At 49.3% G+C, this 25,198-nt stretch overlaps 1 protein-coding gene across 1 annotated transcript in view; it reads left to right on the forward strand.

The window, feature by feature from the left end:
* Nucleotides 1-25,198, forward strand: part of LOC135900526 (uncharacterized) — a 1,275,659-nt gene that overhangs the window by 76,950 nt on the left and 1,173,511 nt on the right. Inside the window, exons 5-7 of the mRNA XM_070536290.1 lie at nt 2,193-2,284; nt 4,276-4,387; nt 4,889-4,995. Coding sequence (XP_070392391.1) covers nt 2,193-2,284; nt 4,276-4,387; nt 4,889-4,995 — 311 coding nt within the window. The remainder of the gene's footprint in view (nt 1-2,192; nt 2,285-4,275; nt 4,388-4,888; nt 4,996-25,198) is intronic.

The raw sequence follows: 25,198 nt of genomic DNA on the forward strand, positions 1-25,198 counted from the left end.
ATCATTGCAAGAACTCACCGGTGAATGCTTCAATTCTACCTGAGAGCTGCGGCACATCTCTGCGTGAAGTCATCCGGGAGATTGTGCGAGAGGAGATCCGGCAGCTCGAGATTTCTCCTGTGGCACCAGCGGTGGCTTCTGTCGCTGATATCGTTCGGGAGGAAGTTCGACAGGCCTTCTCGTCGCCTGACAGGCAGGCGGTGCGGCGACGACGAACCTACGCGGAAGATGTGTGTCATCCACCTACCACCGCTTCGATGCTGCTGACACTGTCAACTACTACGACGCAGCCATCACCGCCACCTCCGACGCCCTATTTTTGACAGTCACAGCCGCCGCCATCTATGCCGCATCGACGCCAGCCGATCGCTGCGCCTCGGTCTTACGGCGAATCCTTTGTGGATTCGCCGTTTATCAAATCGGTCTTACGGCGACCGATTTGTGGAGCACCGCTGACTGCCGGCCGCTGTGCTTTCATTGCGGCGAAGCAGGATGTTTACCGCACGTGCCACTACCGCGAGACCAGATGGCCACGTCAATTGCATTCCATGCTGTTAATGCTACTACTTCGGTCCCTGTCACAGATCTGAATGCTTTCATACCAAATAAACTACGACACCACTGGCAACACATGTGGGACGCAGAAATAAATAACAAACCGCATTTGATAAAGCCACAGTTCGGTTCTTGGCTATCCGCAACAAAATCATGGCGAACAGTTCTCCTATTCTGTTGTTTCAGAATAGGCACGCATTTGGGACCCACCATTTTCAACAAACTGAAAGTGAACCTCTAACCTGTGGTAGATGTGGTGAAAGGCTCACCGTCCCCCACGTGCTCCTGGAGTGTCGGGAAGCCGAAGCGGAGAGAAACATTTTCCTCTTGCATACGATTACTACATCCCTCATCACCCGGCTATGTTTGTTGGTAAAGACCCGCTTTTTAACACCAAGGAAATCCTCAGTTTCGTAAATGATGTAATCCTACAAGTCCGTTAAATTCGTAGAGCATCCTCGTTCCGGAGGATGCTGCTGCGGTAATTGTTTTGCATAGTACATGCCTCCAGGCCCTTGTGTTTCAAGGGCCCTAAGGAAGCACTAGTGCTCTAGCCAATTTAAGCATCTAACATATTTTGTACGTTGTACCATTCTTTCGTAATGGATTTTAATGCTCATAGAAGATGTCAATGTAATCGAAATATACTTATTACAGATAGATTTTATGCACTTTTGAGCGACTATTCTTAAGGCCCCTTTACAGCCACGTTACATCAACTTTAGAACTCATAACTACACTGCGATTTCATCACCACGGACCTGGCGCTCATTGGCCGTACCTGGCCCTTGCGCCAATAAACAAAATACATTCCATTACATTAGAAGTCACCGCGGTGGATCCATCTCTTCAATGATGGCGTGTGGCGAGCGCGTCAGCTGATACCATATATGGAAACAAAGCACTACATTTTTAACGGATGTTTCGCTGCGGGGCGTCTGTAAATCGCGCCCACGTAACGGGCTGCCTCTGGCACTCTCCCAATTAGCGAAGCAGTCGAGCTTCACTTCGGTCCATTAGCTATGTACCGCACGAGGCAAATTGTCCACGCCAGCCAATATGTGAAATTAAAACACGTATATAGGTGTGATCAAATTTCGCATTGAGTATCGCAATCGTCGATAAATTTTTCCCTACGTGCAGCTTACACATTGACACGACCTTCGAAAAAACATAGATTGCGCGGCACATGGTGGCGCCGACACGAACTACACGCAAATATCCGGAAAAGTGGGATCCGCACGATTAGAGTTTTAGTTAATTTAGATGAGATATTGCGAAGCTGTTTTTGACATCGCGTAGTTTTTACCTATATGGCGGAAAGATGCTAGAATAATTCCACAGTGAAATCGAAAGATTCGCGTCCTAATTCAAAGGCGAAAGGTGCTGAGTGAGTGTTGCTGCTGTAGAAAGGCACAAAGGAAAAAAAATTTGCACTTAGAAGTGTATGCAGTTTGAGAACGATTATACGACCGGAAGAGCGGTTTTGACAAGTGCCACGAATTGTACGAAAGGCGTTTAGAAGTGAATAAATGAACAAATTTGTCGGAGATGTGTAGAAATTGTTAGAAGGTCGACGTTACAACCCCTCAAGTCGTCACAATGCGCCTAATTGTTTGTGTTTCTTTTCTTTCAAGGTTTGGACATGAACAGCCTAGAACATTTGGCACAAGTGGGTAATGGGGCAGCAAAAATATCACGACGGGACCTACCTGCTGCGCTGTCGAAGGTATGTAATGGCTTGTAAAGCGCAGAAGATGAAATAATATTCTTATACCCAAGTGCAGCTTGAACATCATTAGGAAACTGTAGGCGTTTTCAGTTTGGGCCTTTTTCGGATACCGTGCCATAGAAGCTCTGATGTTATTTGCTTTGATTCCTCCCCGCTGCGTGCGAGCAAGCAAAATGCTGTATAGTTGAGTCAACATGGGCGTGCACTATTTCAAGAATGCACCTGCAAGTATTTTTGTTTCAACTCATTTACGTAGCTACGTAACTACGTAGCTAAAAGTTGGAAAACGCCTGCCTGATTGACAGTATTACAGAACAGGAAAAAAAGACTATGCACGAGAAGAGATGCGTGTAATTTTATAAACTACGGAAATATATATATATACTCAACTGGTGCATGTGGAAAATCCAATCGAACAGCGCTACAGACAGAACAAACTGAACATAACGGACACAGAGCTCGGTCGGTCGTCTTCACGCCATCCGGTTTGTAGCGGTGTTCAATTTCTTTCTGAACATGCACTTCGATATTTTGTTTTTCATTGCCCTATACGACTTTTTCTGTGTGCCACTTTCTGTCTCCGCAAACCATCACCGAGGGGCTCTGCCCCCAGTTTTTTGTGCACTGTAATATCAGAATTGCAGAAGAGCTCTTTAATTGCGGCATAATGTGCCAGTGCCACGCATACGTTGGAGAGCAGATTTCTCTATCGTTCATTTCCTCGTGTGGAGATCGATTTCAGGAAGTGTCTTCCTGTAGGAGACGTAACCCACTGGTATGACACTCAGTTGCCTGAAATAATTTTGCAAAGAAATTAATGCACAGCACCTAAAATATCATATCTAATCTTGTTCTGCATGCAGAGTGTCGTAGATGTCTGAGGTACTTGCATGAGAACTCTGACGCTTCATTGCTTTAGGAGGTTCGCCTCGACTCAACACTTCTATGCAGGCGCTAGTTGCAATTTTAATCTGAGCGCTGAACTGGTGTACACGAACCTTGATCCGATTATAAAGCACGTCACAGGCATGGGTACAGACAACTGCGCTTGCTGAAAAAGCTTCGTGAAAACTACGACTGCTTTAGTTTATTTTCTGTTACTGTCTTTAAGGTAACCTAATAGTTACCTTAATAGTTGCCTTGATAGCTTAAGGTAACCTAATAATAATAGCATAATCGACGGGTATGTTCAGTGTGTACACGCGACTTATATCCATGTATGAAGAGACTTCAGGCGCCATGATACATACCATTTCTGTGATGCTGTGTCTAACATCGTGTTCGTGAACATGTAATTTAGGTAACAGGTTCGACAAATGCAAATCTCAAACTGCTCAAATTTTGAAATAAAGCACGAAAACATATGGTTCTGGGTGCTGTGTTTCTCGCTGCGGTGCCTTGGTGGTTGTGGAATTTCGCTTGTCATTTTGTCTACGGTGCTCTTTTACCATTGTGCTGTCAGCTCGCAACGCTGTTCAGTCGTCAGGCCTCTGATGACCAAACATCGTAGGTCTTATAATTGTATATATTACACCAAATTTATTAATTTTTCTTTGAACAACTAGGCTAACATTAGCTGGCAAACACGATAACGGGCTGCTGAGGAGATGCTCAAATGGCGATGCAGCATGGATATAGAAACCTTATGCCATGACGTCCATAGTGCTGCAACTACTGAGATAGAGCATAACTGTTTCAAATCATCGCCGCTTGCTGTTGATGATGTTTTACAGAATATGCCACATGCCAACAAAGGGGGATTGGCAAGAAAGTGGGCGGTAAAGTTAAAGCAATTACAAGAAGTTTTCACATAACGTAGCCATGCCGAGTTAGAGCGCACGCACGCGCACGCACCAGTTAGTCCCAGAGACCCCGAAATGAAATTGGCAGATTTGTAGCATTTCAATAACCGCTTTACGAAGGCTTCACTTCGCATAGATTTGCGTTGGATGTGCATGACCTTGGCATTTCCTACTGTTCGTGCCCAGGGACTCTCCGGGGGAACAACCGTGTCCGCAACCATGGTGGCGTGCAACCGGGCCGGCATTCAGGTGTTCGCCACGGGAGGCATCGGAGGAGTGCACAGGGGCGGAGAATCTAGTAAGCACGCTCATCGTCAGAGGGACGCCTTTTGGTGCTGAGATTGAGCAACACGGTTCAACTTTAAACGCAACAAGCACCTACTGTTCGGCAAGCAAGCTATAGTACATAGCAATGCTTACCGACATTCTTTTTGTCTACCTGATGGCTTAGACCTAATATAAACCAATCTTTCGCGATAAGGTTGCAGATATGTGAAAGGCAGACTGCACTTCTGATTATCCTCTATTAGTGTATTTCCTGAACCTTATATAGACAGCGCTCATATCGTTTTCAGCGTTTCACATTCACGGTAAGTTATGCGCGAATTAATAATTTCTATGACGCACTGCCGTTCTCTTTACGACAGAACTTGCCATTTTAGGTGTGTAGCGTTCTACGCGTGCTTTTTTGACCAAGTTGGTAGGCACGTTTGATTCTGAATATATTATTTGCCATAACCTTCGTGATCGGTGACTTCGTTTTTCGCGCTGGATGATGTTTCTTTTTTGCATCCTGCAGCTTTGGACATAAGCCCGGATGTCATGGAACTTGGTCGCAGCCCTGTCACTGTCGTGTCGTCCGGCATCAAGTCAATCCTGGACATTGGCCGCACTCTTGAAGTTCTGGTGCGTAGATACCGGTATTTCACATATAGCAGTGATACCGCCAATGAAATCGCGCATGTCTTTATGATCAAGGCAATCAAATAGATTGTTAATCTCTGGCGAAACCTGCCTTTGCGCCAATAAACATCACACATTTATTCATTCATACATTGTTTGTTAGATGAAATACTTGGTTCAAAATACAAAAGTCACTTTGAGAGCAGCTGAAATTATACTCTGTTCGTTTAGAGCTTAACTAAAGGGAAACAGTTATATTTTCCGCTACACGTTTGCACGTTTCAAGGAAAACAGATGCGAAAGTAATAGTTGAAAATTCAAAGTTCAATTTTTGATGTACGATTAGGTCCTAGTCAAACACACGCAGAATCCACGAAAAACATGCCCAGCTACAGCACTGTTTGTTTGTCACGGCTTGTCACGCGTTCGGCCGTCGGCGCGAAGTCTTCGATGGGGTATACAAGCCGGTTGGTCGTTCTGTACTGCGAAGGAGTGAGATTCGGGAGAGACAGCAAAAAAATTTTTATCGACTGACAGTGACACAAAGAATAAAAGAAATACACACACAAAAAACAAGAACGCTAACACACATGCGCTTAATCTAAATGAATGATGAAGACAAAAGAAATACAACGAACAGTTCACAATAAATGTAGAAATTAACACTACACAAAACACACTTAACGGTGGTAAACTAAACAGAGTTCAAAAGAAAACAAATGACATACGCATGGTCGGGTAGCAGCAGCAAGTCCCTAAAGCGTGGAGTCGACGGCAGAGCTTTCCCGAAGAACGCTGGCAAGAAGATCTCGTTGCAGTGGATGCAATTGCTGGGCGGGATTTCCCTGGAGCAGGTCTGACGTCTTCCCTCGAGCAGGTTGAGTTAACATGAGGGCACTGCCGTGAGCTTCGTTGAAGACGTTCTTGATGATGATGATGATGATAGCAACCTTATTGTACCGCCGGATAAGGAGGCCCCTACTCCCCGTCCCCGGCACAAAGGCCTTGCCAAGGTGGTCGAAATTTCCGGAGTCCTCCACTACGGCGTGCCTCATAACCAGAAAGACGTTCTTTTGTCGTTTCTTACGTCACCTAGTAACTCGCAGTTCAGTAGCGGCTATGCGGCCCAGGCGATACTGGACGGCACTAGCCCCTTGACGCTTTTCAGCAGATTGTAGGCTCAGCTTCTAGACTGCTTAGCTCGGTCTAAAACCTGCGTTTAAATAACTTCTCCTTTCCCTAGTTTTCCTGTGTTGAGAAACGGCGGATATTGGTCACAATTAAATCAAGTTCGCCCACTTGCATCCCGGCGCCTCCGAAGGTCTTGGCCGCGCCCGTTTTAATTGGGGGGGAAGGAACGGGTGGTTCCCCCTGCGTTTAGAGGTCCCGCACTCGTATGCGCCACACACGCACACCCTTGAGGCCGTGGCGGGCCTCTATTGTTCGTTCACAAACACAGCAGAAAAAATTGGAGGACGCTTAAGCTTCGCCTTCAAGAGTGGAACGCGATAGCGTTATCGCACCCCGTTCGCACCGCCTACTCAAACGCGCTACGCCAGCCAAACGTCGCGATCGGCACAGATAGCCGGGCCCCGACGCGCCATGAAGGCGGACGCGATCATGGGGTGAGTGGTGCGCCACGTGTCGGGGGAGCGCCGTACATTGCGAGGAGGGGGTCTTCTGTGTTTGCCGCAAGATGGCTCTGCGTGGGCGCAGAGCGCAGAAGAAATGTAGCGGCAACGTACGTCGCTACTCGTGAAACTGCGACCTCTGTAAGTTACATGGTCACAATTACCGATGTACACCTCAGTATAAGTTTCTACGGCACGTTTCTAAGGCAACACCGCATTCACTAGAGGCGATTTTGTCCCGTTGTGAAAGAACGAACTAGTGGCTGAGTAATTGACATACTTAATTCTTTGTTGATAACTAATTTGGCTGTGCACTCATGATACACCATTTTAACGCCTTCAGTAATTACAGATCCAACATTTACGTGCTCCAGCAATAAAAACAGAACTTCATGTACAACTTTGTCGAACCCTTTATGTAAATCTAGCTGAATCATAGCTACGCGGTCATGCATTGCGTCACAACATTCCAGAATACTTCTTGCTATGTGTATGTTTGTAAAAATTGTTCTACCTTTAATGCCACAGGTTTGATGCGGGCCAACGAGGGACTTAATAACGTTTTGGTCCAAAACGTTATTAAGTCCCTGAAAGTGTTAGCTAGAAGGCTCCAAAACTTTTGGAGCCTTCTAGCTAACACTTTCATGTATATTTTATAATCTGTAGTGGTAAAACTAATGGGACGGTAGGACTCAACTGAAAGTAATTTTGCAGGATCGTCAGTTTTGGGGATCATTACTACGTGCGCTGTCCTGAACGAGAGAGGCGCTTGCTTTTTGTCATAGCATTCAGCGATCACTCGGTGTAAAGCCACTGCCATTTCTGCCTTAAAAAATTTGTATACGGCTGCGCCCAGTCCATCTGGCCCAGGTGACTTGCCATTACCCAAGTCATCGATTGCCGTTTCAATTTCGGCCACGGTAATTTCAGATTCCAGTGATTCTCTAACCGTGTCCTCTAATCTTGGCATAAGAGTTAGAAAATGGGCTTTGAAGTACTCGGGGTCATAAATTCTTCCTCCAAGAAGTTCGGTATAAAAATCAACAAATGCACGTTTTATTTCTTCGCTTTCTCGTGTAATTTTGTTGTAATAGCGAATTTCATTTATCTCCTTATTTGCAGCATGCTTCTTTTCTTCACTTAGCACACGCTTATTGGGCGTTTCGCCCAGCCACAACTTTTCAGTGCGCGCCCTTATCATTGCGCCGCGGTACTTATCTTCGTCGATCAACTCGAGTTTCGCTTTCACCTGAAACAAGGATGTGCGTTGTCCCCTCTACTTTTTGCGATATACTTGGAGCCGTTTTGCTTACGTTTGCTTGCAACACCATGTATTCCAGGCTTCACTTTTTTCAGCAGTGAAGTTAAGGTCTTAGCGTACGCGGACGACATAGCAGTGTTTTGCACTGATGCTAGAAGCGTGCAGGAAGTTGTCAGTGTTGCTAAGGCGTTCTGCACAGCAACTGGTAGCGTGATCAGTTGGTCGAAATGCCTTGGATTCTGGCATGGCAACTGGCAGAGCACCCCCGAGGTGTACTGTAATATGAATTGCACCGTCTCCCCCGGAAATTACCTCGGTGTCCCGCTAAATAACTACCTCAATGCTGATGAATATTGGTCTGAGGAAAATAAACGCGTCAAAAATGCTACCGATAAATGGGGTGGCCATAACTTCTCAATGTTCGCAAGAGCTTCCGTTTGTAATATGTTTTTAATTGCAAAAGTGTTCTACGTGTTGCAAGTGATGGCCATGACAAGAACTTCGTTTCAAAAAATCCACCGAGTGTTTGCGACCTTTATTTGGGGATCGCAATGGGAGCGCACAAGCCGGTGCAATTTGTTTCACAAGGTGAAAAATGGTGGGCTAGGGCTCTCACACGTGTTTTTCAAGCAGTTGGTAAGCAGATTCTTCTTTGTGCGGGACCAAACTGATGTGTTTTTGAGAACTGTGATCCAAGCACGATTGCAGGATTATCTATCTGACTTTGTCGTGTCATCTGTTTCTTTTGGAGCTGGACCGCTCAGTCCTTATTTGCGTGAAGTGGTTACTTCAGTACGCCTGCTCAAGGCAAGGTTCTCATATGAATACTTGTGTGATGTCACGAAGAAGCGTTTGTATTCTGATATTCTCGATGTATTTTTACCATTACCGGTTTACCGAGCTGCCTACAGGCTAGGTCCTGAGCGCGATGTGCTAAAGCGCGTTAAAAAAATGCCAGTGAGACCCTCTGCTAAAACGTTCTTTTTTCAATTACATACTGACACTCTCCCTGTAAAGCCATGGTTACAAAGCAAAGGTCTTTCTGTTCCTTGGTCGGTAAACTGCTTAATCTGTAATAAGCCAGAATCAATTGAGCATATTTTTATTGACTGCCATGACGCCGTATTTCTGTGGGACGTCCTACAAAGAACACTTAAAAAAGAATTGCCGATAAGCCCTTTTGGAATCCGGTTTCTTCCACGTGCAGAAACAGGGGAAGCGCCGAGTGATATGCTAATGCTGCTTTGCATGCACAGCGTATGGAAGACGAGAATGGACATCAGACATTGTCATATACAGGCTCACTCAGCAAGACACTATTTTGTTGAGAGCATTATATACACACGCGACTTGTTCAGAGCACTATGTGAACCCCCGGAATGGCTTCCTGTACTAGACCAATTGGCTTCTGTGAAGCCCTTCTAAACACCTTACACTGGCCGAGCTGTGGCTGGTGTTTTTAGAATATGTACATGTCGTGTAATTGATCTTTTTGTTTGCGTTTGTGAAAAGGCAATAAAGAAAAAAAAACTCGTGGCTGAGTGGTAGCGTCTCCGTCTCGCACTCTGGAGACCCTGGTTCGATTCCCACCGAGCCCACCTTGCACGATGTTTTTTTTTATTTATAAAGTGCCATCTGGGATTAATCGCTCACGGCCATTGCCGCTGACGCCGACGCCGACGACACCGGCTTTTCTGCGACACGAGCTCCTTAACGCTGTCGCGTTAAAATACGGTGCTATACAGCGCTGTCGTCATACATTCACTGTCAGCAATTTGTTGACACGGGATTTCACAGATACACCTCATTTTCGCAGTATTCTTACCCCCGCCTTAGTAAGCATTTCAATGCATGCGCTGATCATTGAATACACAGGGTATCCTACAAAAAGCTGTCAGGGCGTCACGGTCGCGCCGACAGCAGAAAGACTATTATTTCTAAACTTGCCTTCGACGTCTTTCGGTCGCTTTCCCGAGTGGCTGGCGATACCAGTCTTGCTCGCCGGTTCATACTTCCACAATCTTTCGGCGCCCGTGGACAAGATCGTGGGCGTCGACATTCAAGATCAAGGAGACCAGGTAGGGCATCTCGCAGCCGCTCCGGTGGCCGGTCTGGGAGCTGATCGGCGTCTAACGTGCGCTTCGGACTGGACGGACAGTTGGGAACTGTGACTGGGCATGGCCCCAACGGGACTGCGGGACAAGGTGTGCGCAACAGTGGTGTGTTGCAGGGTCTACAAGGCAAGGGCCCCAGTGGAGCGGCCCGTGGTACTACCTGGGCGGAGCGCACAAGTGCTCGAACGGAGGTGCCTAGTTTGGTAAGGCCGGAGCAAAGCAAGAATGAGGCGAGATTCAAGAGGCTAGAACAGCAAAACGCAGGGTTGAGAGAAATGGTGAGGTTGCTTAGGGCTGAAATATCGGCCTTAAGGGTGTGGCAGGACCTGCACCGGCCGAGAGGGCAATGCCTGAGCCCATGGAGAGCATGTATTTTGCTGATGTAGGTGAGGCTAGTGGGTCGCGCCCCTCAAAGAGGAAGGCGATGACTCATGAAGTGGAGCCCGCGTCGAGGAAGCTGAGATCTGAGGTGAAGGAGATGCTGTCGAGTGTTGTAGATAGTGTTAAGCAGGTCAACGACGGTCTGGCGCAGCTCAATACGCGTCTCAGAGTCGCTCGGCTCAATTGATAGGAGGTTCAAGGAGCTGCATTGTAGAATAGAGGTGTACGAAAACAAATCCGGTCTGAGTGCCTCTCCCCTTCTTAGGTCCGGATCTCAGTCGGCTGGTTCCTCGACAGGGAAGTCTCAGGTTCAGCACGATGGCTCGCAGCAACTGCTTCAACATGGCGCGAGAAAATGAGGCTTTTTGTGTGTGGCAATGGAACTGTAGGGGGTATGCTCGTAAACAGGCACATCTACAGCAGTATATTCCCGCGTGTAAGGGTAAGCCGCATGCTGTTCTACTGCAGGAGACAATAACGGAAGAAGTTTCTCTGACGGGCTACCGAACCGTCTTAGGCGGATCCACACCTCGGGGGACCTGCCTTCTGTTAGATAGCAAGCGGACGCAGGTGGCCCATGATCTTATTATACCTTTCAGTTCCCTGGAATATGCCATGATTGAGGTGATTCCTAACCGGGTGAACAAGAAAAATCTGCTTATTGTGAACGTGTATAGTACCCCGAGGGACAGGGTGCAGAGACTCAAGCTGCTTCTACAGAAGGCTTCTAAGCCGGGGACCATCCGCTGATCGTGGCTGGGGATTTTAATGCTCCATATCACGTGTGGGGTTACAAGCATGATATATTTAAAGGGAGAGACCATTGGCAGAACGCTGCGGAGTTTGACCTTACGCTGGTCACTGACCCTGCCTTTCCCACACGTATAGGGACGTCGACGTGTAGGGATACTACCCCTGACCTCTGCTTTGTAATGAACGCGGCCAAGCCTAGTTGGTGCAATCTTGGCGAAGACCTAGGTAGTGATCGTTATATTAACCAAGTCGTTCTTGAGGTTGAGGGAAGGCGCCCTAGGGCGTTAACGTTTAAAGACTGGGATAAATTTCGCATGATCCGGGAGGAGAAAGGAGAAAGAGGGAAGGAATTCGAAGGCCTGTACAAGGCGTCCCATGAGGATTGCGTCACTCAGGTGAGAGAGGATGTAAAGGAGGTTACGGAGATTACTACGGATTTGAAGGTGGATAGTGTTGATAGCAGGCTGGCCCATCTGATTGAAAGCAAGCGGTCTATGCTGGCTAGGTGTAAGGCGCAGCGGCTTAATCGCAGGCTGCGTAAAAAGATTTCCGAGATGAATAAGCTGACTGAGGAGCACTGTAAGCTTTTGTCTAGGCAACAGTGGGATGAGGTATGCAACTCGGTGGACGAGCAGGTGCGCACCGAGAGGTCGTGGGGCTTGCTTAAGCATTTGCTGAACGACTCCAATACGAGGGTTAGCCAGGGGCGCGTCCTTGCTACAGCTGTACACGAAGCAGTGGGGTATGCCTCGTGGGAAGAGCTAGTTGAAAAGCTGGCCAACAAATACCTTCCTGTTGCGGACCCGGATGTTCTTCTGACGGAGCAGGCCTACACGGGAGAGGACAACTTTTCCCTGGATGAGGACTTTTCTGCGGAAGAGGTACGCACGGTTTTGCATAACATTAGGAGCAAGTCGGCTCCCGGACCGGACGAGATTTCTAAGAAGCTTTTGAAGAATTTGGACGATAGGTCAACCAAGTACTTTACCAGGGAGGTTAAGGCTATGTGGAGAGACGGGGTAGTTCCGGAGCAGTGGAAGACAGCTCTCAGGGTGCTGATTCCCAAGGCTGGAAAAGTCCCGAGCATTGATAACTTAAGGCCGATTTCGCTCACTTGGTGTGTGGGCAAGGTAGCCCAGCATGCGGTGCTCAATCGGCTTAAAAGGTACCATGAAGAGAACCAGGTCTACCCCAACACTATGATTCGTTTTTGGGCAGGGCTGTTGACTCAAGACGCAATGAAGCTCATCAAGCATCAGGTCATTGATGGAGATGGAAGGGGCGGTAAGGCCATCCTAGGGCTGGACCTGGAGAAGGTTTTTGACAACGTTCGGCACTCTTATATTCGTAAGTCCATTTCGGATCTTGGCATCGGCGCGGGCTTTCACGACTATGTCAGGTCCTTCCTGTCAGGCAGGAAGGCTACGTTGAAGGCTGCGGAGTTGGAGTCAAAGACGTTAAATCTTGGAAACATGGGCACTCCTCAGGGGGCCGTCATCTCGCCCACATTGTTCAATCTGGCCATGGTCGGATTGACCAAGAAGCTCTTGGAGATTGAAGGGATTAGGCACACTATGTATGCAGATGACATGACCATATGGTGTCCCGGTGGTAGTGAAGGCTATATCGAAAGTGTTCTACTGGAGGAGGTAGATGTCTCTGAGAATTATTTGGACCCGACGGGGTTAAGATGCTCCCCCTTCAAGTCGGAGCTCTTGCTGTACAGTCCTACTAGAAGGTGACCCAAGCCAAGGGGATGGATCCCCGTGGACCAGCTGAGCATTCAGCTTCGTACAAGAAAGGGCGATCTCATACCTAGGGTTCATATTACCAGGGTTCTGTGGATGATTAAGTCGAGCGGCGCCAACACGCTGCCGATCCAGAAAATCATTGCCAAGACAGAAAATGTGGTACGCCTAGTGAAGAGGGTAGCCAACAGGCAGGCTGGGTTCAAGGAGGATAGTCTGATTAGACTTATGCACGCATTTCTATTGTGTCACTTTACTTATGTGGCGGCCATGCTCAAGTGGAAACCATCGGAGAAGGAGAAGCTTCACACGCAGATTAGGAAGATCACGAAGAAAGTGTAGGCAGTGCCAATGTGCACCAGCAGCGACCGACTTCTCCAGCAGGGAATTCATAATACCTTAGATGAGATAGCTGAGGCTCAGGAGAGGACGCAGATGGTGCGTCTCTCTACGACTAGCACGGGTCGGCAGATTCTGAGAGAGTTAGGTGTTCCTCATGAGATTTCGCAGCTTCATGTCGGTATTCCCTTGAAGGTCCGTAATCGGTATCACGTCAAGCCTGTTCCCAGGAACATGCATCCGGAGCGAAATGTTGGTAGAAGAATGGCCAGGGGAGCTTGCCTGCTGAAGCTCATCCGTGATGAGAATCAGAAGGCTGGCTTCGTCGATGCTTCTTTTAACGAGGAGAGAAAGGTGTTTACCATAGTTGTCGTGAACAATGAGGGCAGCGTCGTTAACGCTGCTACCGTTCGGACTGATAGGCCCAGGTCGCGGAGCAAGCGGCTATCGCTCTCGCCCTGGTTGACAGGCGCGGGCCTTTTGTATATTGCGATTCAAAGTCGGCCGTTAGGGCTTTTGAGAAGGGTTCGGTGGCTAAGGTTGCTTTTAAAATTATGCAGACATGTGAGACCTCTCAACACTATTTATGTTGGTTCCCTGCTCACCTTTCGATGATCGAGGGAGCCCCTCCGAATATCAATGAGTCCGCTCATGAGGCAGCGCCAGATCTTGCCCTCCGCTCTGTCCCGCGCAACGGCGTGGCGGTACTCACCAAGAATAGAGACTCCCCTTTCATAATAGAGACTCCCTGATTTCATAGAATGAAATCACGAAGTATTACCTTCTTAATCGCAGGGTTTACAGTTTGCCGCATCCTAAACTAAACAGGGTTCAGGCACTTACATTACGCTTACTACAGACCGGTACTTATCCTTGCCCACGGAAACTGAACATGATTTATCCAGAGACGTGTACAAAGCCTTACTGCCAAGATTGTGGTGCTTTAGCCACGCTCGAACACATGCTCTGGTCTTGCGAAAGAATTGAAGACTCGGCGATCAAGGATGCGTCCAGGTGGGAGGCTGCAGTTTTCAGCCCGGATCTGGATGAATCATTCTGGCCTCTCCAGCAGGCTCACGACGTGGCCGTGAGGCTTGGCCTTCCGGTCCTGACGTGGGGGTGGCTCGATTAGTGGTTAATTATCACTACTTGCAGGACCAAATAAAGTTTTCCTTCCTTCCTTCCTTCCTTGGCGCCCGTTGGCCGGTGCTTCCGCGCATTGAATAATGCCGCACCATGACAATGTCTCATGGGCGCAAGTCAGTGCTTCGGAAAAGACAATTTTCTACATGTATCCTTGGTTTTAGTTTCGCCTATAGCTACGATCACCAAAAAGCTAGCTGTAAGGTCGCATATATGAGCCTGAGGCAATTTTTCTACGCAGTGGCACCTGGAGTCACTCGCTGTAAGCGTGAACAAAGATGTACACACAGACACAAACAAATAAACAAAATACGCTCCACATCTTGACACCGCAGGAAAAAAATCGCCAAAACAAGGCATGTCAGACAGACTTGTCTTTAATTCACTATTCACAAGAAAGTATAATTGCCACTCTTGCAACTCGGCAACCACAAAAAAAGGCGACATCATTTTCAGGCTCCCCAAACATTTGCCACTTTGGCAATTGCCAAGAAATACGTTCTACATTTTATTGCAATAGCAATTATACGATTTGTGCAATGTTAAGACGCAACCGAGGGCGGAAGAACGTTGACAAGGGGGAACAGCGTTGTTTTGAGAGCAGGAAAGGACGTCCTCTCCTGTCCTGAACTTTTCCGCCCTTTGTTGCGAGTTGACATTGTGTATGAAGATGAACCAACAAGCCCTGCAACAAGTGTGGATACGTTGCAATTATACGCACACTCGAGGCGCGTTCACGTTGTCGGCACCGGGGCCATTATGCTGACTCGGTCAATAGTGCATGCGTGGCTCGCGCGTGGAGGGTTAGGTCTATAGAGACGAGCAGTGCGTCTAAATCTGGAAACGAGGCCAAAGTTCTGCGTTCTGCTCCTGGCACGAGTGGTGTGCGCATAAACACTGTTTTTTCATGTTTTGCAGCTGTGTTTGCACCACACCCTGGTGCATACAATGGTCTGAGCGGATAGCGAAATTCGAAGCTACGAGCGCCGTCTGTTTTCCGTCAATTGCATCACCGATGCGCGTCGCCTCCTATGCCGCTGTCGGCGCATCTCGTGACGCTGCGGTGGGGTTACTCAAAGCCCTCCGCGCGCGCGACATCGAGACACCCTACGCCACATTTGGGAGAGAGACAGTTGGCGCTGTTACTGGTGCACCGCAGCAGTTACCACCTCGTGTCGCCCAGTGTATCCTCATTACACCGGTAAATAAGCTCGACCGCAGCGCTGAACATTCTAATGCCCGCGAATTATTAGGCTTTCATGCGAAACTCGCCATTTTTGCCCGAAAGTCTGATTCTTAAAGCGGAAGACACATGGTCCGATTCGGTGTCCGATCGGGCGTCCGACGCACCGGAACGGCAGCCGGAATCGAGGTGTTTTGCCGTGCCGAAGCGCCGGATCGGACGTCCGCCGTGTGACAAACCGGGCAGATTTTCATCGTCCGACGCATCCTACAAGTGCACCGTCAACTGGCCGCAGCCAATGGCAGCGCAGCTGGCGTGTCGTTCTCTGACGTTCCCTCCGCAGAGGCAGCGCTGGCTGGCCGGTTTCTCGCAGCCTTTTTTTTTTCTTGTCTGTTGCAGTTTGTTTCCGACGCGAAATAATTACCAGTTCAGTAGAATTATCTTGAACATGTGACTGTTATGCAAAGTAGTGCCTAGTACACTAGCACCAAGCTACTGGCGAGATCGGGAGCCGCGAGGCGAGGGAATTTTGTGGGCAGACAGCACACGGACCATCTTAGCGAGGCTGCTCGCTTCACTTGTACGTTTGGCGTTCGCAACAACTGCGTCGAGTAAACCAATTGTATTTCATTACGGGCGACCTAAGTGTACAGTGTTAGTTGTTTTGACAAAAATAAGCGCTCTTTGACGAGCTCGCGTTGGATCGCAAGCGCCGTCTGCCGCAGCGTCCGCCTAGCTACGCCTACCGGCCCTGTGACTGGATGCTGGCGTAGCGTTCAGTGGACAACGCACCGTCGTGAAGTGTTCCGTCACTCGCAGAGGCATAATTTTATTGACAGTGTTCTCGTAAAGTAAAGAAGTGTTGTGCAGAGTTGTTTATATTGCGTTTCTCGTCGTGGATATGAAGTCAAGTTGGGGGGCTGTATCAGGGCGGAGCTTACGCGCCGCTCGATCTTTCGGATGCACGCACCGTGTGCCCCAAATCGTCGTATGCCGCATGCTGGAGAATGCGGCGCCGCACGTCGGATCGGATGCCGAATCGTACCGTGTGTCTCCTGCTTAAAGCGAAGCTTTCTTGCCGAATTCGAGTCACTTTCTCGTACGTATGCGGCCTCGAACGTCGCACGCGTTTAACAGAATGGTAGCGTCATCTTGGAAAGGTAGAGTGAAGCACTAGTTCCCCGTTTCCAGCATAGTTTCATACAATAATTACTAGATGGAACGGTGGCGCTAGTGTCTACGGGAGTTGCAAGCATGGCGATTCAGGCAGGACGGGAATCGCGGTTAGCACATGAATTGGCCTCAACATCGTCCTTTACACTGCTTCGCAATCTTATCATTTTGAACAAAACACGGCGTTAGAAATAGGTAAATAAACATTAATGAATTAGTGGGATCAGTATTAGAACACCGGACCTCTAGCGCGTAATATTGAAACTTGCGCCATGGACTCATGCCTCGACCAGCGGCATGAGCTCCCTTCCTCACGGGAAAGCCCGCACGTTAACTCGCTTGGCGCGTTTTGATCGACAGTTGAACGGAAACAAGCGGACGCATCGCAAACACCACGACTGCAGCACGACACTACGGATCACCATTGAAAATCTAAGCAAATTATATACGGTGTGTCCCAGCTATGATGTGCCAAGATTTAAAAGTACGCGAATGCTACGTAACTGGACAGAACCAAAGTTATGTTTGCCGTCGCTTCGAGATACTTGTATTCCGTTTTGCATTCCGGCTAATTTAATACATAATCTTAGATAATCAACTTCTAAAATATAATAATTCGATGAAAAGTGTCAATGAGAAAATTGTAGAGAACTCCCGATACAGCTTTCTGTTGCTGAAAACATGTTACGTAAATGTTTTTCTGGGCATGAAAGAAGCTCACCAATACAGGCAAAGCGCCTCGAGCGGCCAGTCGCCTACCGATCCACAGTCTAGGTGACATCAAAGACACAATAAATAAGTACTCACCTGTGGCATTCTGCGTTCATGCAACGAACGAAAGGCCAAAGATAGGGAATTTACTGTTGTATTTTACTGTTGCCCGAACGTACCGCGAACACTCGAGCCGTTTGGCAGGAGGAGCTGCCATAGTTGTGCAGGATGGTACACGTACACTAAATATTCAACTGAGTACATCTTTCGAGGCTGTAGTCATCAGCGTTCTATCGCAAAAAGCTATCACCATTTGTTCATTGTACATTCCGGCTCATACTCATTTTACTATTGGAAACCACGATGATTTAGAGAGCAGTTGCCGCAACTTTTTGTTATAGTAGGGGATGTTAATGCCCATTGTACCTTTTGGGGCAGCGATAGAACCAACCAAAGAAAGCAGCTTATATATCTAATTATATTTGTATTCTACACTCGGATGGATGGATGGATGGATGGATGGATGGATGGATGGATGGATGGATGGATGGATGGATGGATGGATGGATGGATGGATGGATGGATGGATGGATGGATGGATGGATGGATGGATAGACGGACGGACGGACGGACGGACGGACGGACGGACGGACGGACGGACGGACGGATGGATGGATGGATGGATGGATGGATGGATGGATGGTGGGTAGGTGGGTGGATGGATGGGTGGGTGGGTGGGTGGATGGATGGATGGATGGATGGATGGATGGATGGATGGATGGATGGATGGATGGATGGATGGATGGATGGACGGACGGACGGACGGACGGACGGACGGACGGACGGACGGACGGACGGACGGACGGACGGATGGATGGAAAACTTTATTAGGGTCCTTTAGGGCACGCGCTAGCGCGAAGCGGGCTGCTCCCACGTCGGGACAGAGAGGCCGAGCCTCTCCGCCGCGTAGCGGGCCCGTTGGACAGCCCATAACTGTTCTTCGAGGTTGGGGCTGTGTAGGACCGCATCCCTGCGTGAAGAAGTGTCGCTTTCATCGCCGCATACCGCGGGACATTGCCAGAGCATGTGAGGTAAGTTCGCTAAGTCATTGCATATTGCACATGCATTTGTTGTCTGAATTTCGGGGTACATCTTGTGAAGAAGTAGGGGGTTTGGGTATGTCCCCATCTGTAGAAGCCCTAGTGTCAAAGCCTGAGGTCTATTGAGTTTGCATTGTGGGAGGGGGTAGATCCTCCGAGCCAAGTGAAAGTGCTTAGTAATTTCGGTGTAAGATGAAGGAGAGTCCCGGTTGTCAGTACCCCCCAGCGTCATGCTGCCCGGTAGCTACGCGGTTGATGATCCCTCGAGCAGCTCCATGTGCCGACTCATTGAGGTTGGGCGGGGCACCCTCGATCTGTCTCATGTGGGCTGGAAACCAGATCAATGTGTGTGGCTTGATCTCCTTGCTTCCTAGTATCCCTATGGCAAGCTCGGATATGGTTTGTTTGACAAATGCCGTAACAGCTGATATCGAGTCACTGTAGATTGATGTCCTTTTGTCGTCCAATAAGGCCATCGCTATTGCAGCCTGCTCTGCGATCTCAGAGGACGTCGTGCGAATCGAGAAATCGATTGTTATTTGCCCTTCATGATCTACACTAACTACAGCGAAGACCTGTCCGTCGGCGTAGCGGGCTGCGGCTACGAAACTGTTCTCCGAAGACCGTTCACGAGCCTTTTCCAGGAGAGCCTTCGCGCGCGCCCGACGTCTTCCCACGTTGTGTTCTGGATGGACATTTCGTGGGATCGGGGCGACAGTGATGCGGTCCCGCTGCTCTCCAGGGATGCTGCAGAAATTTGTTTTGATTACTGTGGGGAACACCCAGCTCCTGTAAGATGTGTCTTCCAGCTTGTGTCGTATAGCCTGACGAACTGTGCCTTCTCCTGTGCTTCCGCTATTTCCTCTAGCGTGCTATGCATGCCAAGTTGAAGTAAGCGTTTCGTGTGAGTGTACATGGGGAGGCCGAGAGCTCTCTTGATTGCCTTCCTGATTAATGCGTTCAGCTTTCCCCGCTCCGATCCTTGCCAGTTGTGCACGGCCGCGACGTAAGTGAAATGACACATTACGAACGCATGTACCAGTCTCACGAGGTTATCTTCTCCGAGGCCTTGCTGCCGGTTGGCCACTCTTCTGATTAGTCCGATGGCATCGTCTGTCTTTGTGAGTCGCAGCACTGTCTGGTTGTTTGAACCACTCGACTCTTCATGCCGAGGATCCGGGTAGCATCCACACTCGAAATATAGCCTCCGTCGTTTGTGCGCCGTTTTATGTCGCATTCGGCGAGTGGCTTCCATCCCTTTGGTTTCGGGCCTCTGCGCTTGGTCGATAAAGTAGCAGTTCCGACTTGTGCGGTGAGCGCTGAAGACCCGTGGACTCAAGGTATATGTCGGTAGCATCAATCGCCTCTTGCAGGGCCGTCTCTACCTGTCTGTCACTACCTCCCGTACACCCGACGGCAACGTCGTGTGCGTATATGCTATGACTGATACCGTCGATAGCAGAGAGTAGGCTGGATAGACCAATGATGACGAGGCTAAACAGGGTTGGGGATATGACTGCCCCTTGTGGCGTCCCCTTAGACTCCAGCTTGATCATGTATGAAGTCATGTCCCCGATCTTAAGGGTGGCTTTTCTGTCTGTCAGGAAAGATTTCGTGTAGGAATGAAAGTGCTTCCCCAGGTTAAGGCTCGTGATGATGTTTAAAACGAACGAGTGAAAAATGTTACCAAAGGCCTTTTCCAGATTTAGACCTAGTATGGCTCTCGCATCCCGCGCATTGCAGTCAATATTGTGATGCTTGATGAGCTTCATTGCGTCCTGCGTCGAAAGTCCGACCCTGACGCCGATCACGTTGTGTGGATAAATATCGTGGTCCTCCAGGTAGCGTGAAAGCTTGTTTAGGATTGCGTGCTCAGCAACCTTCCCCACTCACGATGTGAGCGAAATTGGGCGGAGGTTATCGAGACTGGGCGGCTTGCCTGGCTTGCGGATGAGAATGGTGTTGGCCGATTTTCACATTTCTGGGACTTTACCACTGCTCTATGCATGGTTAATGTGTCCGTTAGGTATTCGATGGATTTCTCGTCCAGGTTCCGTAGAGCTTTGTTTGTGATCTTGTCCGGACCCGGAGGCGATCTGCCATTGAGGGCGTGGAGCACCTGCCTGATCTCCTCAATCCCGAATTCTGCGTCGAGCTCAGGGTTCTCGGAGCCTTCGTAAAAAGGGGAAGGTGGTGTAGGGCTCAATGCGACTGATAGGTACTTCTTAACGGGTTTGGATGAAATTTCCTTGCTCGAATATTCTCGCTTGGCTGTGCGTAGAATGCGCACCAGTGTATTGCGTTGCTGGGTTTTAGTGTTCGTCTCGTCCAGGAGATGCTTTAGGAGGTTCCAGGTGCCCCCGTTGCGCATCTGCCCATCGATCGAGTTGCACACCTGGTCCCATTGCTGGTTAGAGAGGGCTCTGCAGTGTTCCTCTATAGTTCTGTTGATTTCCGATATCCTTTTTCTGAGCCTGCGGTTGAGCCGTTGTCCTTTCCACCTAGCCAGGAGGGACTGCTTGGCCTCCAACAGGTGAGCCAGACAGCTGTACATCTTTTCCACTGGGAGGTCGGTAAAAACCTCTTTGGTGGTAGCTTTGATGTCGTGCCTAACCTGTAAAACCCATTGTACAAGGCCAGGCTTGTCCTCACTCTGCGTTCGCTCTTCCCACTTTTCTGAAATTTGTTCCAGTCTGTGTACTGGAACATGCGCTGTCTCTTCTGCTCGATTTGGAGGTGCATGGCCAAGATATAATGGTCGCTACCAAACTCTACCCCATACCCCAAGGCTCGTCCACTTGGCCGCTGCAATGCGCCTAAAGAAGGTGAGATCCCGTGTCGTGTCACGGCTCGACGATGTTCCGCATCTGGTGGGGAACGCTGGGTCCATGACTAGCATCAAGTTTAGGTTTATAGCCTCACGCCAGAGGTCCTCCCGTAGCCTTAAGTGTGGTACGGCGCGTTAAAGTCACCATCTATGATCGTACGGGAGCCACGCGCTAGTTGCGTGGCCTTGGTGATTAGGGCTTTGAAGCGTTGTCTTGGAGCTTCGGGACTACTGTAGACATTCAGGATGAATATACATTCGCGGTTCGTTGGGCTAGGGATGATCTCTATCATCATGTATTCGACTTGCGGTCATCTTAAGGTGGTGAGTCATATGGGTCAGCTTGTTGCTAACCAGTACGGCAATCCCCCGTCCTTCTTCGTGCTTTGCTACGGGCCTGTAGCCAGACAGCGTGACGTTAGGTGTTAATGTCTTTTGTAAAATGATAACATTTGGCTTCTCTGCATGTGAGCGATTCCATTGCCACATCTTGAATGAGCTAGTTTGAGTGGCCATCGTATTGTTCGTGAGTTGCTGAGCCAAACTTCGGAGGGCCGATCGACCCCGAGTTGTTAATAGGCGATGCTGTTGCTGGGGGTGTAATTTTAGGTACCAGCACAGGTGCTACAACGTTTTCTAAGCATTCGATTTTGCTGATCCGCTGATTAGTGCGCTCCTCCATGGATGCCATGTTGCTTTGGAAGAGCGCGAACTTTTCATTTATCTGCCTAATGCTGTCACTGAGAGCGGAGAGCAACTAGCGAATCTCCGATTTCGCCTTGCCTAGTGCTCTTTCTTGCTCGTTAGCGATTGCCCTCTTTTTAGCGGGCCTCTCTGTATCGATGTTCTCAACCATGGGGACTTCCATTGGCTGGGGAGCGGCCGGTTGCTTATGCGTATCGCTCTTCTCAAACATGGAGACTTCCATTGGCTGGGGAGTGGCTGGCTGCTTGTCAGCCATGACGCGTTGAATGTCCTTCTTAATCTCGGCAATTTCTGTCATCAGTCGAGCTATTGTGTTCTTCATCATCTCGTTTTCGCGTTCACGTTGTGCTAGTCAGTTGTTACCTATATCGCGCTCTGGCGGTGAGCCCCGCGTTACCTTTCCCGGCGTTCCTCGAACTCGGTCGGCCCAGGTCGGGTAGGACTCGGGTCGGCGATCCCTGGAGCAGGACCTCGAGCAGGACTTGAACCGGACTTGACTGCCTCGGCGCCCTGATCCGGAGCGACCGCTGGAGCGTGATCTAGTCCAGGTTCTGGAACAAGAGCGCCCTCTGGATCGAGAGCGACTCCGGGGGCTCCCTCTGGAGCGAGAGCGTCCCCTAGATCGGGAGCGCCCCCTAGGCAGTTGCGGTGGAGGTTGCTCGAAGTGATTCTTGCTGTCGCTGCTATGTGCTGTTGACGAAGCCCCATTTGTCGAAGATTTCACTGTCGCACTCTCCCATCATCTCCTTCTGACGACGTACGGCATCTGAAATCTCTCCTTGCACGTTTTGTCCGCCGAAGGATGTGGACTCCCGCACAGCCCACTCTTTGGCGTGCACTGGTGTTGATCGTCCGGGTTGACTGCCCCACGTCCTCTGCAAGTGGACTCTTCGGGAGTCGGGAAGTCGGGAAAACGTTGGCACGATGACCGAGTTTGCCAAACACGTAGCAAATATCGACGTTTCACAAGAACTGCGCCATAGCGTACGAAGTTCAGAACCTTGCGTCCATCGAAAACAATGATGATTGTGCCCGTGTTCTTAATTCTCTTGACCGCCAAGGCCAGCGTGTTTCTCTCGTTGACGATGTTACCTTCCAGGTCCGATGGACTGTCGATGAGGTCGATGTGTCTGATTACCCCTTTACACGTGGTGTAGGGGGCAACCTCGTATGCACGAACTTCAAACATTCTTTCAGCCACATCAACTGCCCTGATTCTTGTGTATTTTGAAGCGTTGTCTCGGTTGGGCGTGTTGGCCACCACAATGTTTGGTTGTATGTTAGGACAAATGATGTCCGAGCATATCTGCGTAGGGGTAAGACCCGCCGCTTCCACGATCGCCTTCCCGATCACGGTTGCTTCTGTCTTGGCAATATTTAGCCCTGTATGTAGCCTGTATGTAGTATTTAGCCCTGTATGTTCTTATAATGAAATGGTCGCTACCCAGGCTCTCCAGCAGGTTCTCCCACGTGGCTTGCCTAGCTCCCCTGACGTATGTCAGGTTTGGGCATGTTTCACGACTAACGCTGTTGCCTAGGCGCGTTGGTTGGTTTGCGTCCGTTAAGAGGGCGCAGGTTGTGATTTCTGCTGCGTCGCTAACTTGCGTTCCCTCCTTAGTGTCTTTTGTATTTCCCCAGCTCTGTCCCCTGGCATTACAGTCGCCCATGATAAGCAGGGTGTTGGATTTCGCTAGCTTGCTGGCTCCTATGAAAAGTTTCTGAAAATCCCCGTCATTTTGTCGTGGTGGACTGTATAAGTTTATGATAAAAGTGATTTTTTGTTTTCCCTTTTTCTTTGGAATTATCTCTGTTACGATGTGTTCTATCCGCGTGTCCGGAATTTCATCGTGTGCTATGGTGACTAGATTTTTACTCGGCACGGTGTTTGTCTCCTGCAGCGCGATTGTGTCAGGAGGATTTAACTGTGAATTTATGAATTGCTGCAGCGGGCCTTGCTTTTTGCGGTAGCCTCTGCAGTTCCACTGCCATATATCTAATCTGTTGTGTGTAGCCATGTTGGTTTACCGTTGGTTGTTGTTATACCTTGGTTTTCGGTGCCAAATCTTTTTTCGTGATAGAGTCTTTTGCGTATTTTGATTTTTTATGTAGTTGCGAAAACTTTGATCTTGCATTGCGATTTTTTTGTTTGACCAAGTTCATTTGCTCCTGCATTTTTTGCATAAAGGATTGCATTTGCATTTCTACGGTTCCCTTTTCCGGCTGCTGTGGCTGTTGCTCCACAGCTGGAGGTGGAGTCTGCTGTCGCGGCAGGCTACCCACCCTTTGCTCTCGCAGTTCCCTGATTAGTTCTTTGATTCCCTCCTCTAGTTGTTCTGTTTTCTTCCTACTCTGCTCTAGTTCTCGCCTTAGAGCCTTATTTTCTTCCCTTAGTTGTTTAAGTTCGTTGTCGTTATTGTTATTATCCGAGTGCGGAAACAATGTTTAGGAGGGCCTGCCCCCCAGCTTACCTTAACTTCGCCCTTATTTTGTTGTTGTTTTTCTTGTGGTGGTTTTGGCTGCTGTTTCCACTGCCCTTGGGCTGCAGGTGGTGGCCTCAGCGGTGGGAAGGAGCTGTCCCTGGACTGGCTCCGGTCCCGGCTCCACGTTTGGCTGCGGCCCCGGCTCCGCGAGCGGCTCTGCTTTCCTTCCGAGCTCAGCCACCTGGGACGTCCCCTACGGCTCCGGCTCTGCCCTCGGCTTTTCTGCGGGGCTCGTCCTCGCAGCTCGTCCATGTCCTTGAGGTGCATCCGACAGTCCCTGGTACCAGCGGCGTGTTCGCCTCCACATACCAGGCACTTTGGTTGGCACTGGTGTCCTTCAATTGGGTTGTTTGCTACGCACTGCCTGCAGGTTGTCGCTCCCGGCGTTGGGCAGACGTCCGAGCGGTGTCCTTGCGTGCCGCATACGTAGCAAAACTGTCTGGTTGGTCTATAGGGGTATGTCCTGTATTCTACTGCGCTGAAGATGACCCACATGGGAATGATGGGGCCGTCGAAGGTGATTAGCGCCGTCTCCGACTTTCCCAGCATCCTTGCCGCTAGGATCTCCACCCCTTCAGTGCGTAGTCGCAGCTTGGATTCCAGTATTTCAGATGGTAGTCCTATCGGTAGCCCATGGATTACCGCCCGCTTTACGTC

The sequence above is a fragment of the Dermacentor albipictus genome, chromosome 3 (genome assembly GCF_038994185.2).
Source record: "Dermacentor albipictus isolate Rhodes 1998 colony chromosome 3, USDA_Dalb.pri_finalv2, whole genome shotgun sequence".
In the NCBI taxonomy this organism is placed as follows: domain Eukaryota; kingdom Metazoa; phylum Arthropoda; class Arachnida; order Ixodida; family Ixodidae; genus Dermacentor; species Dermacentor albipictus.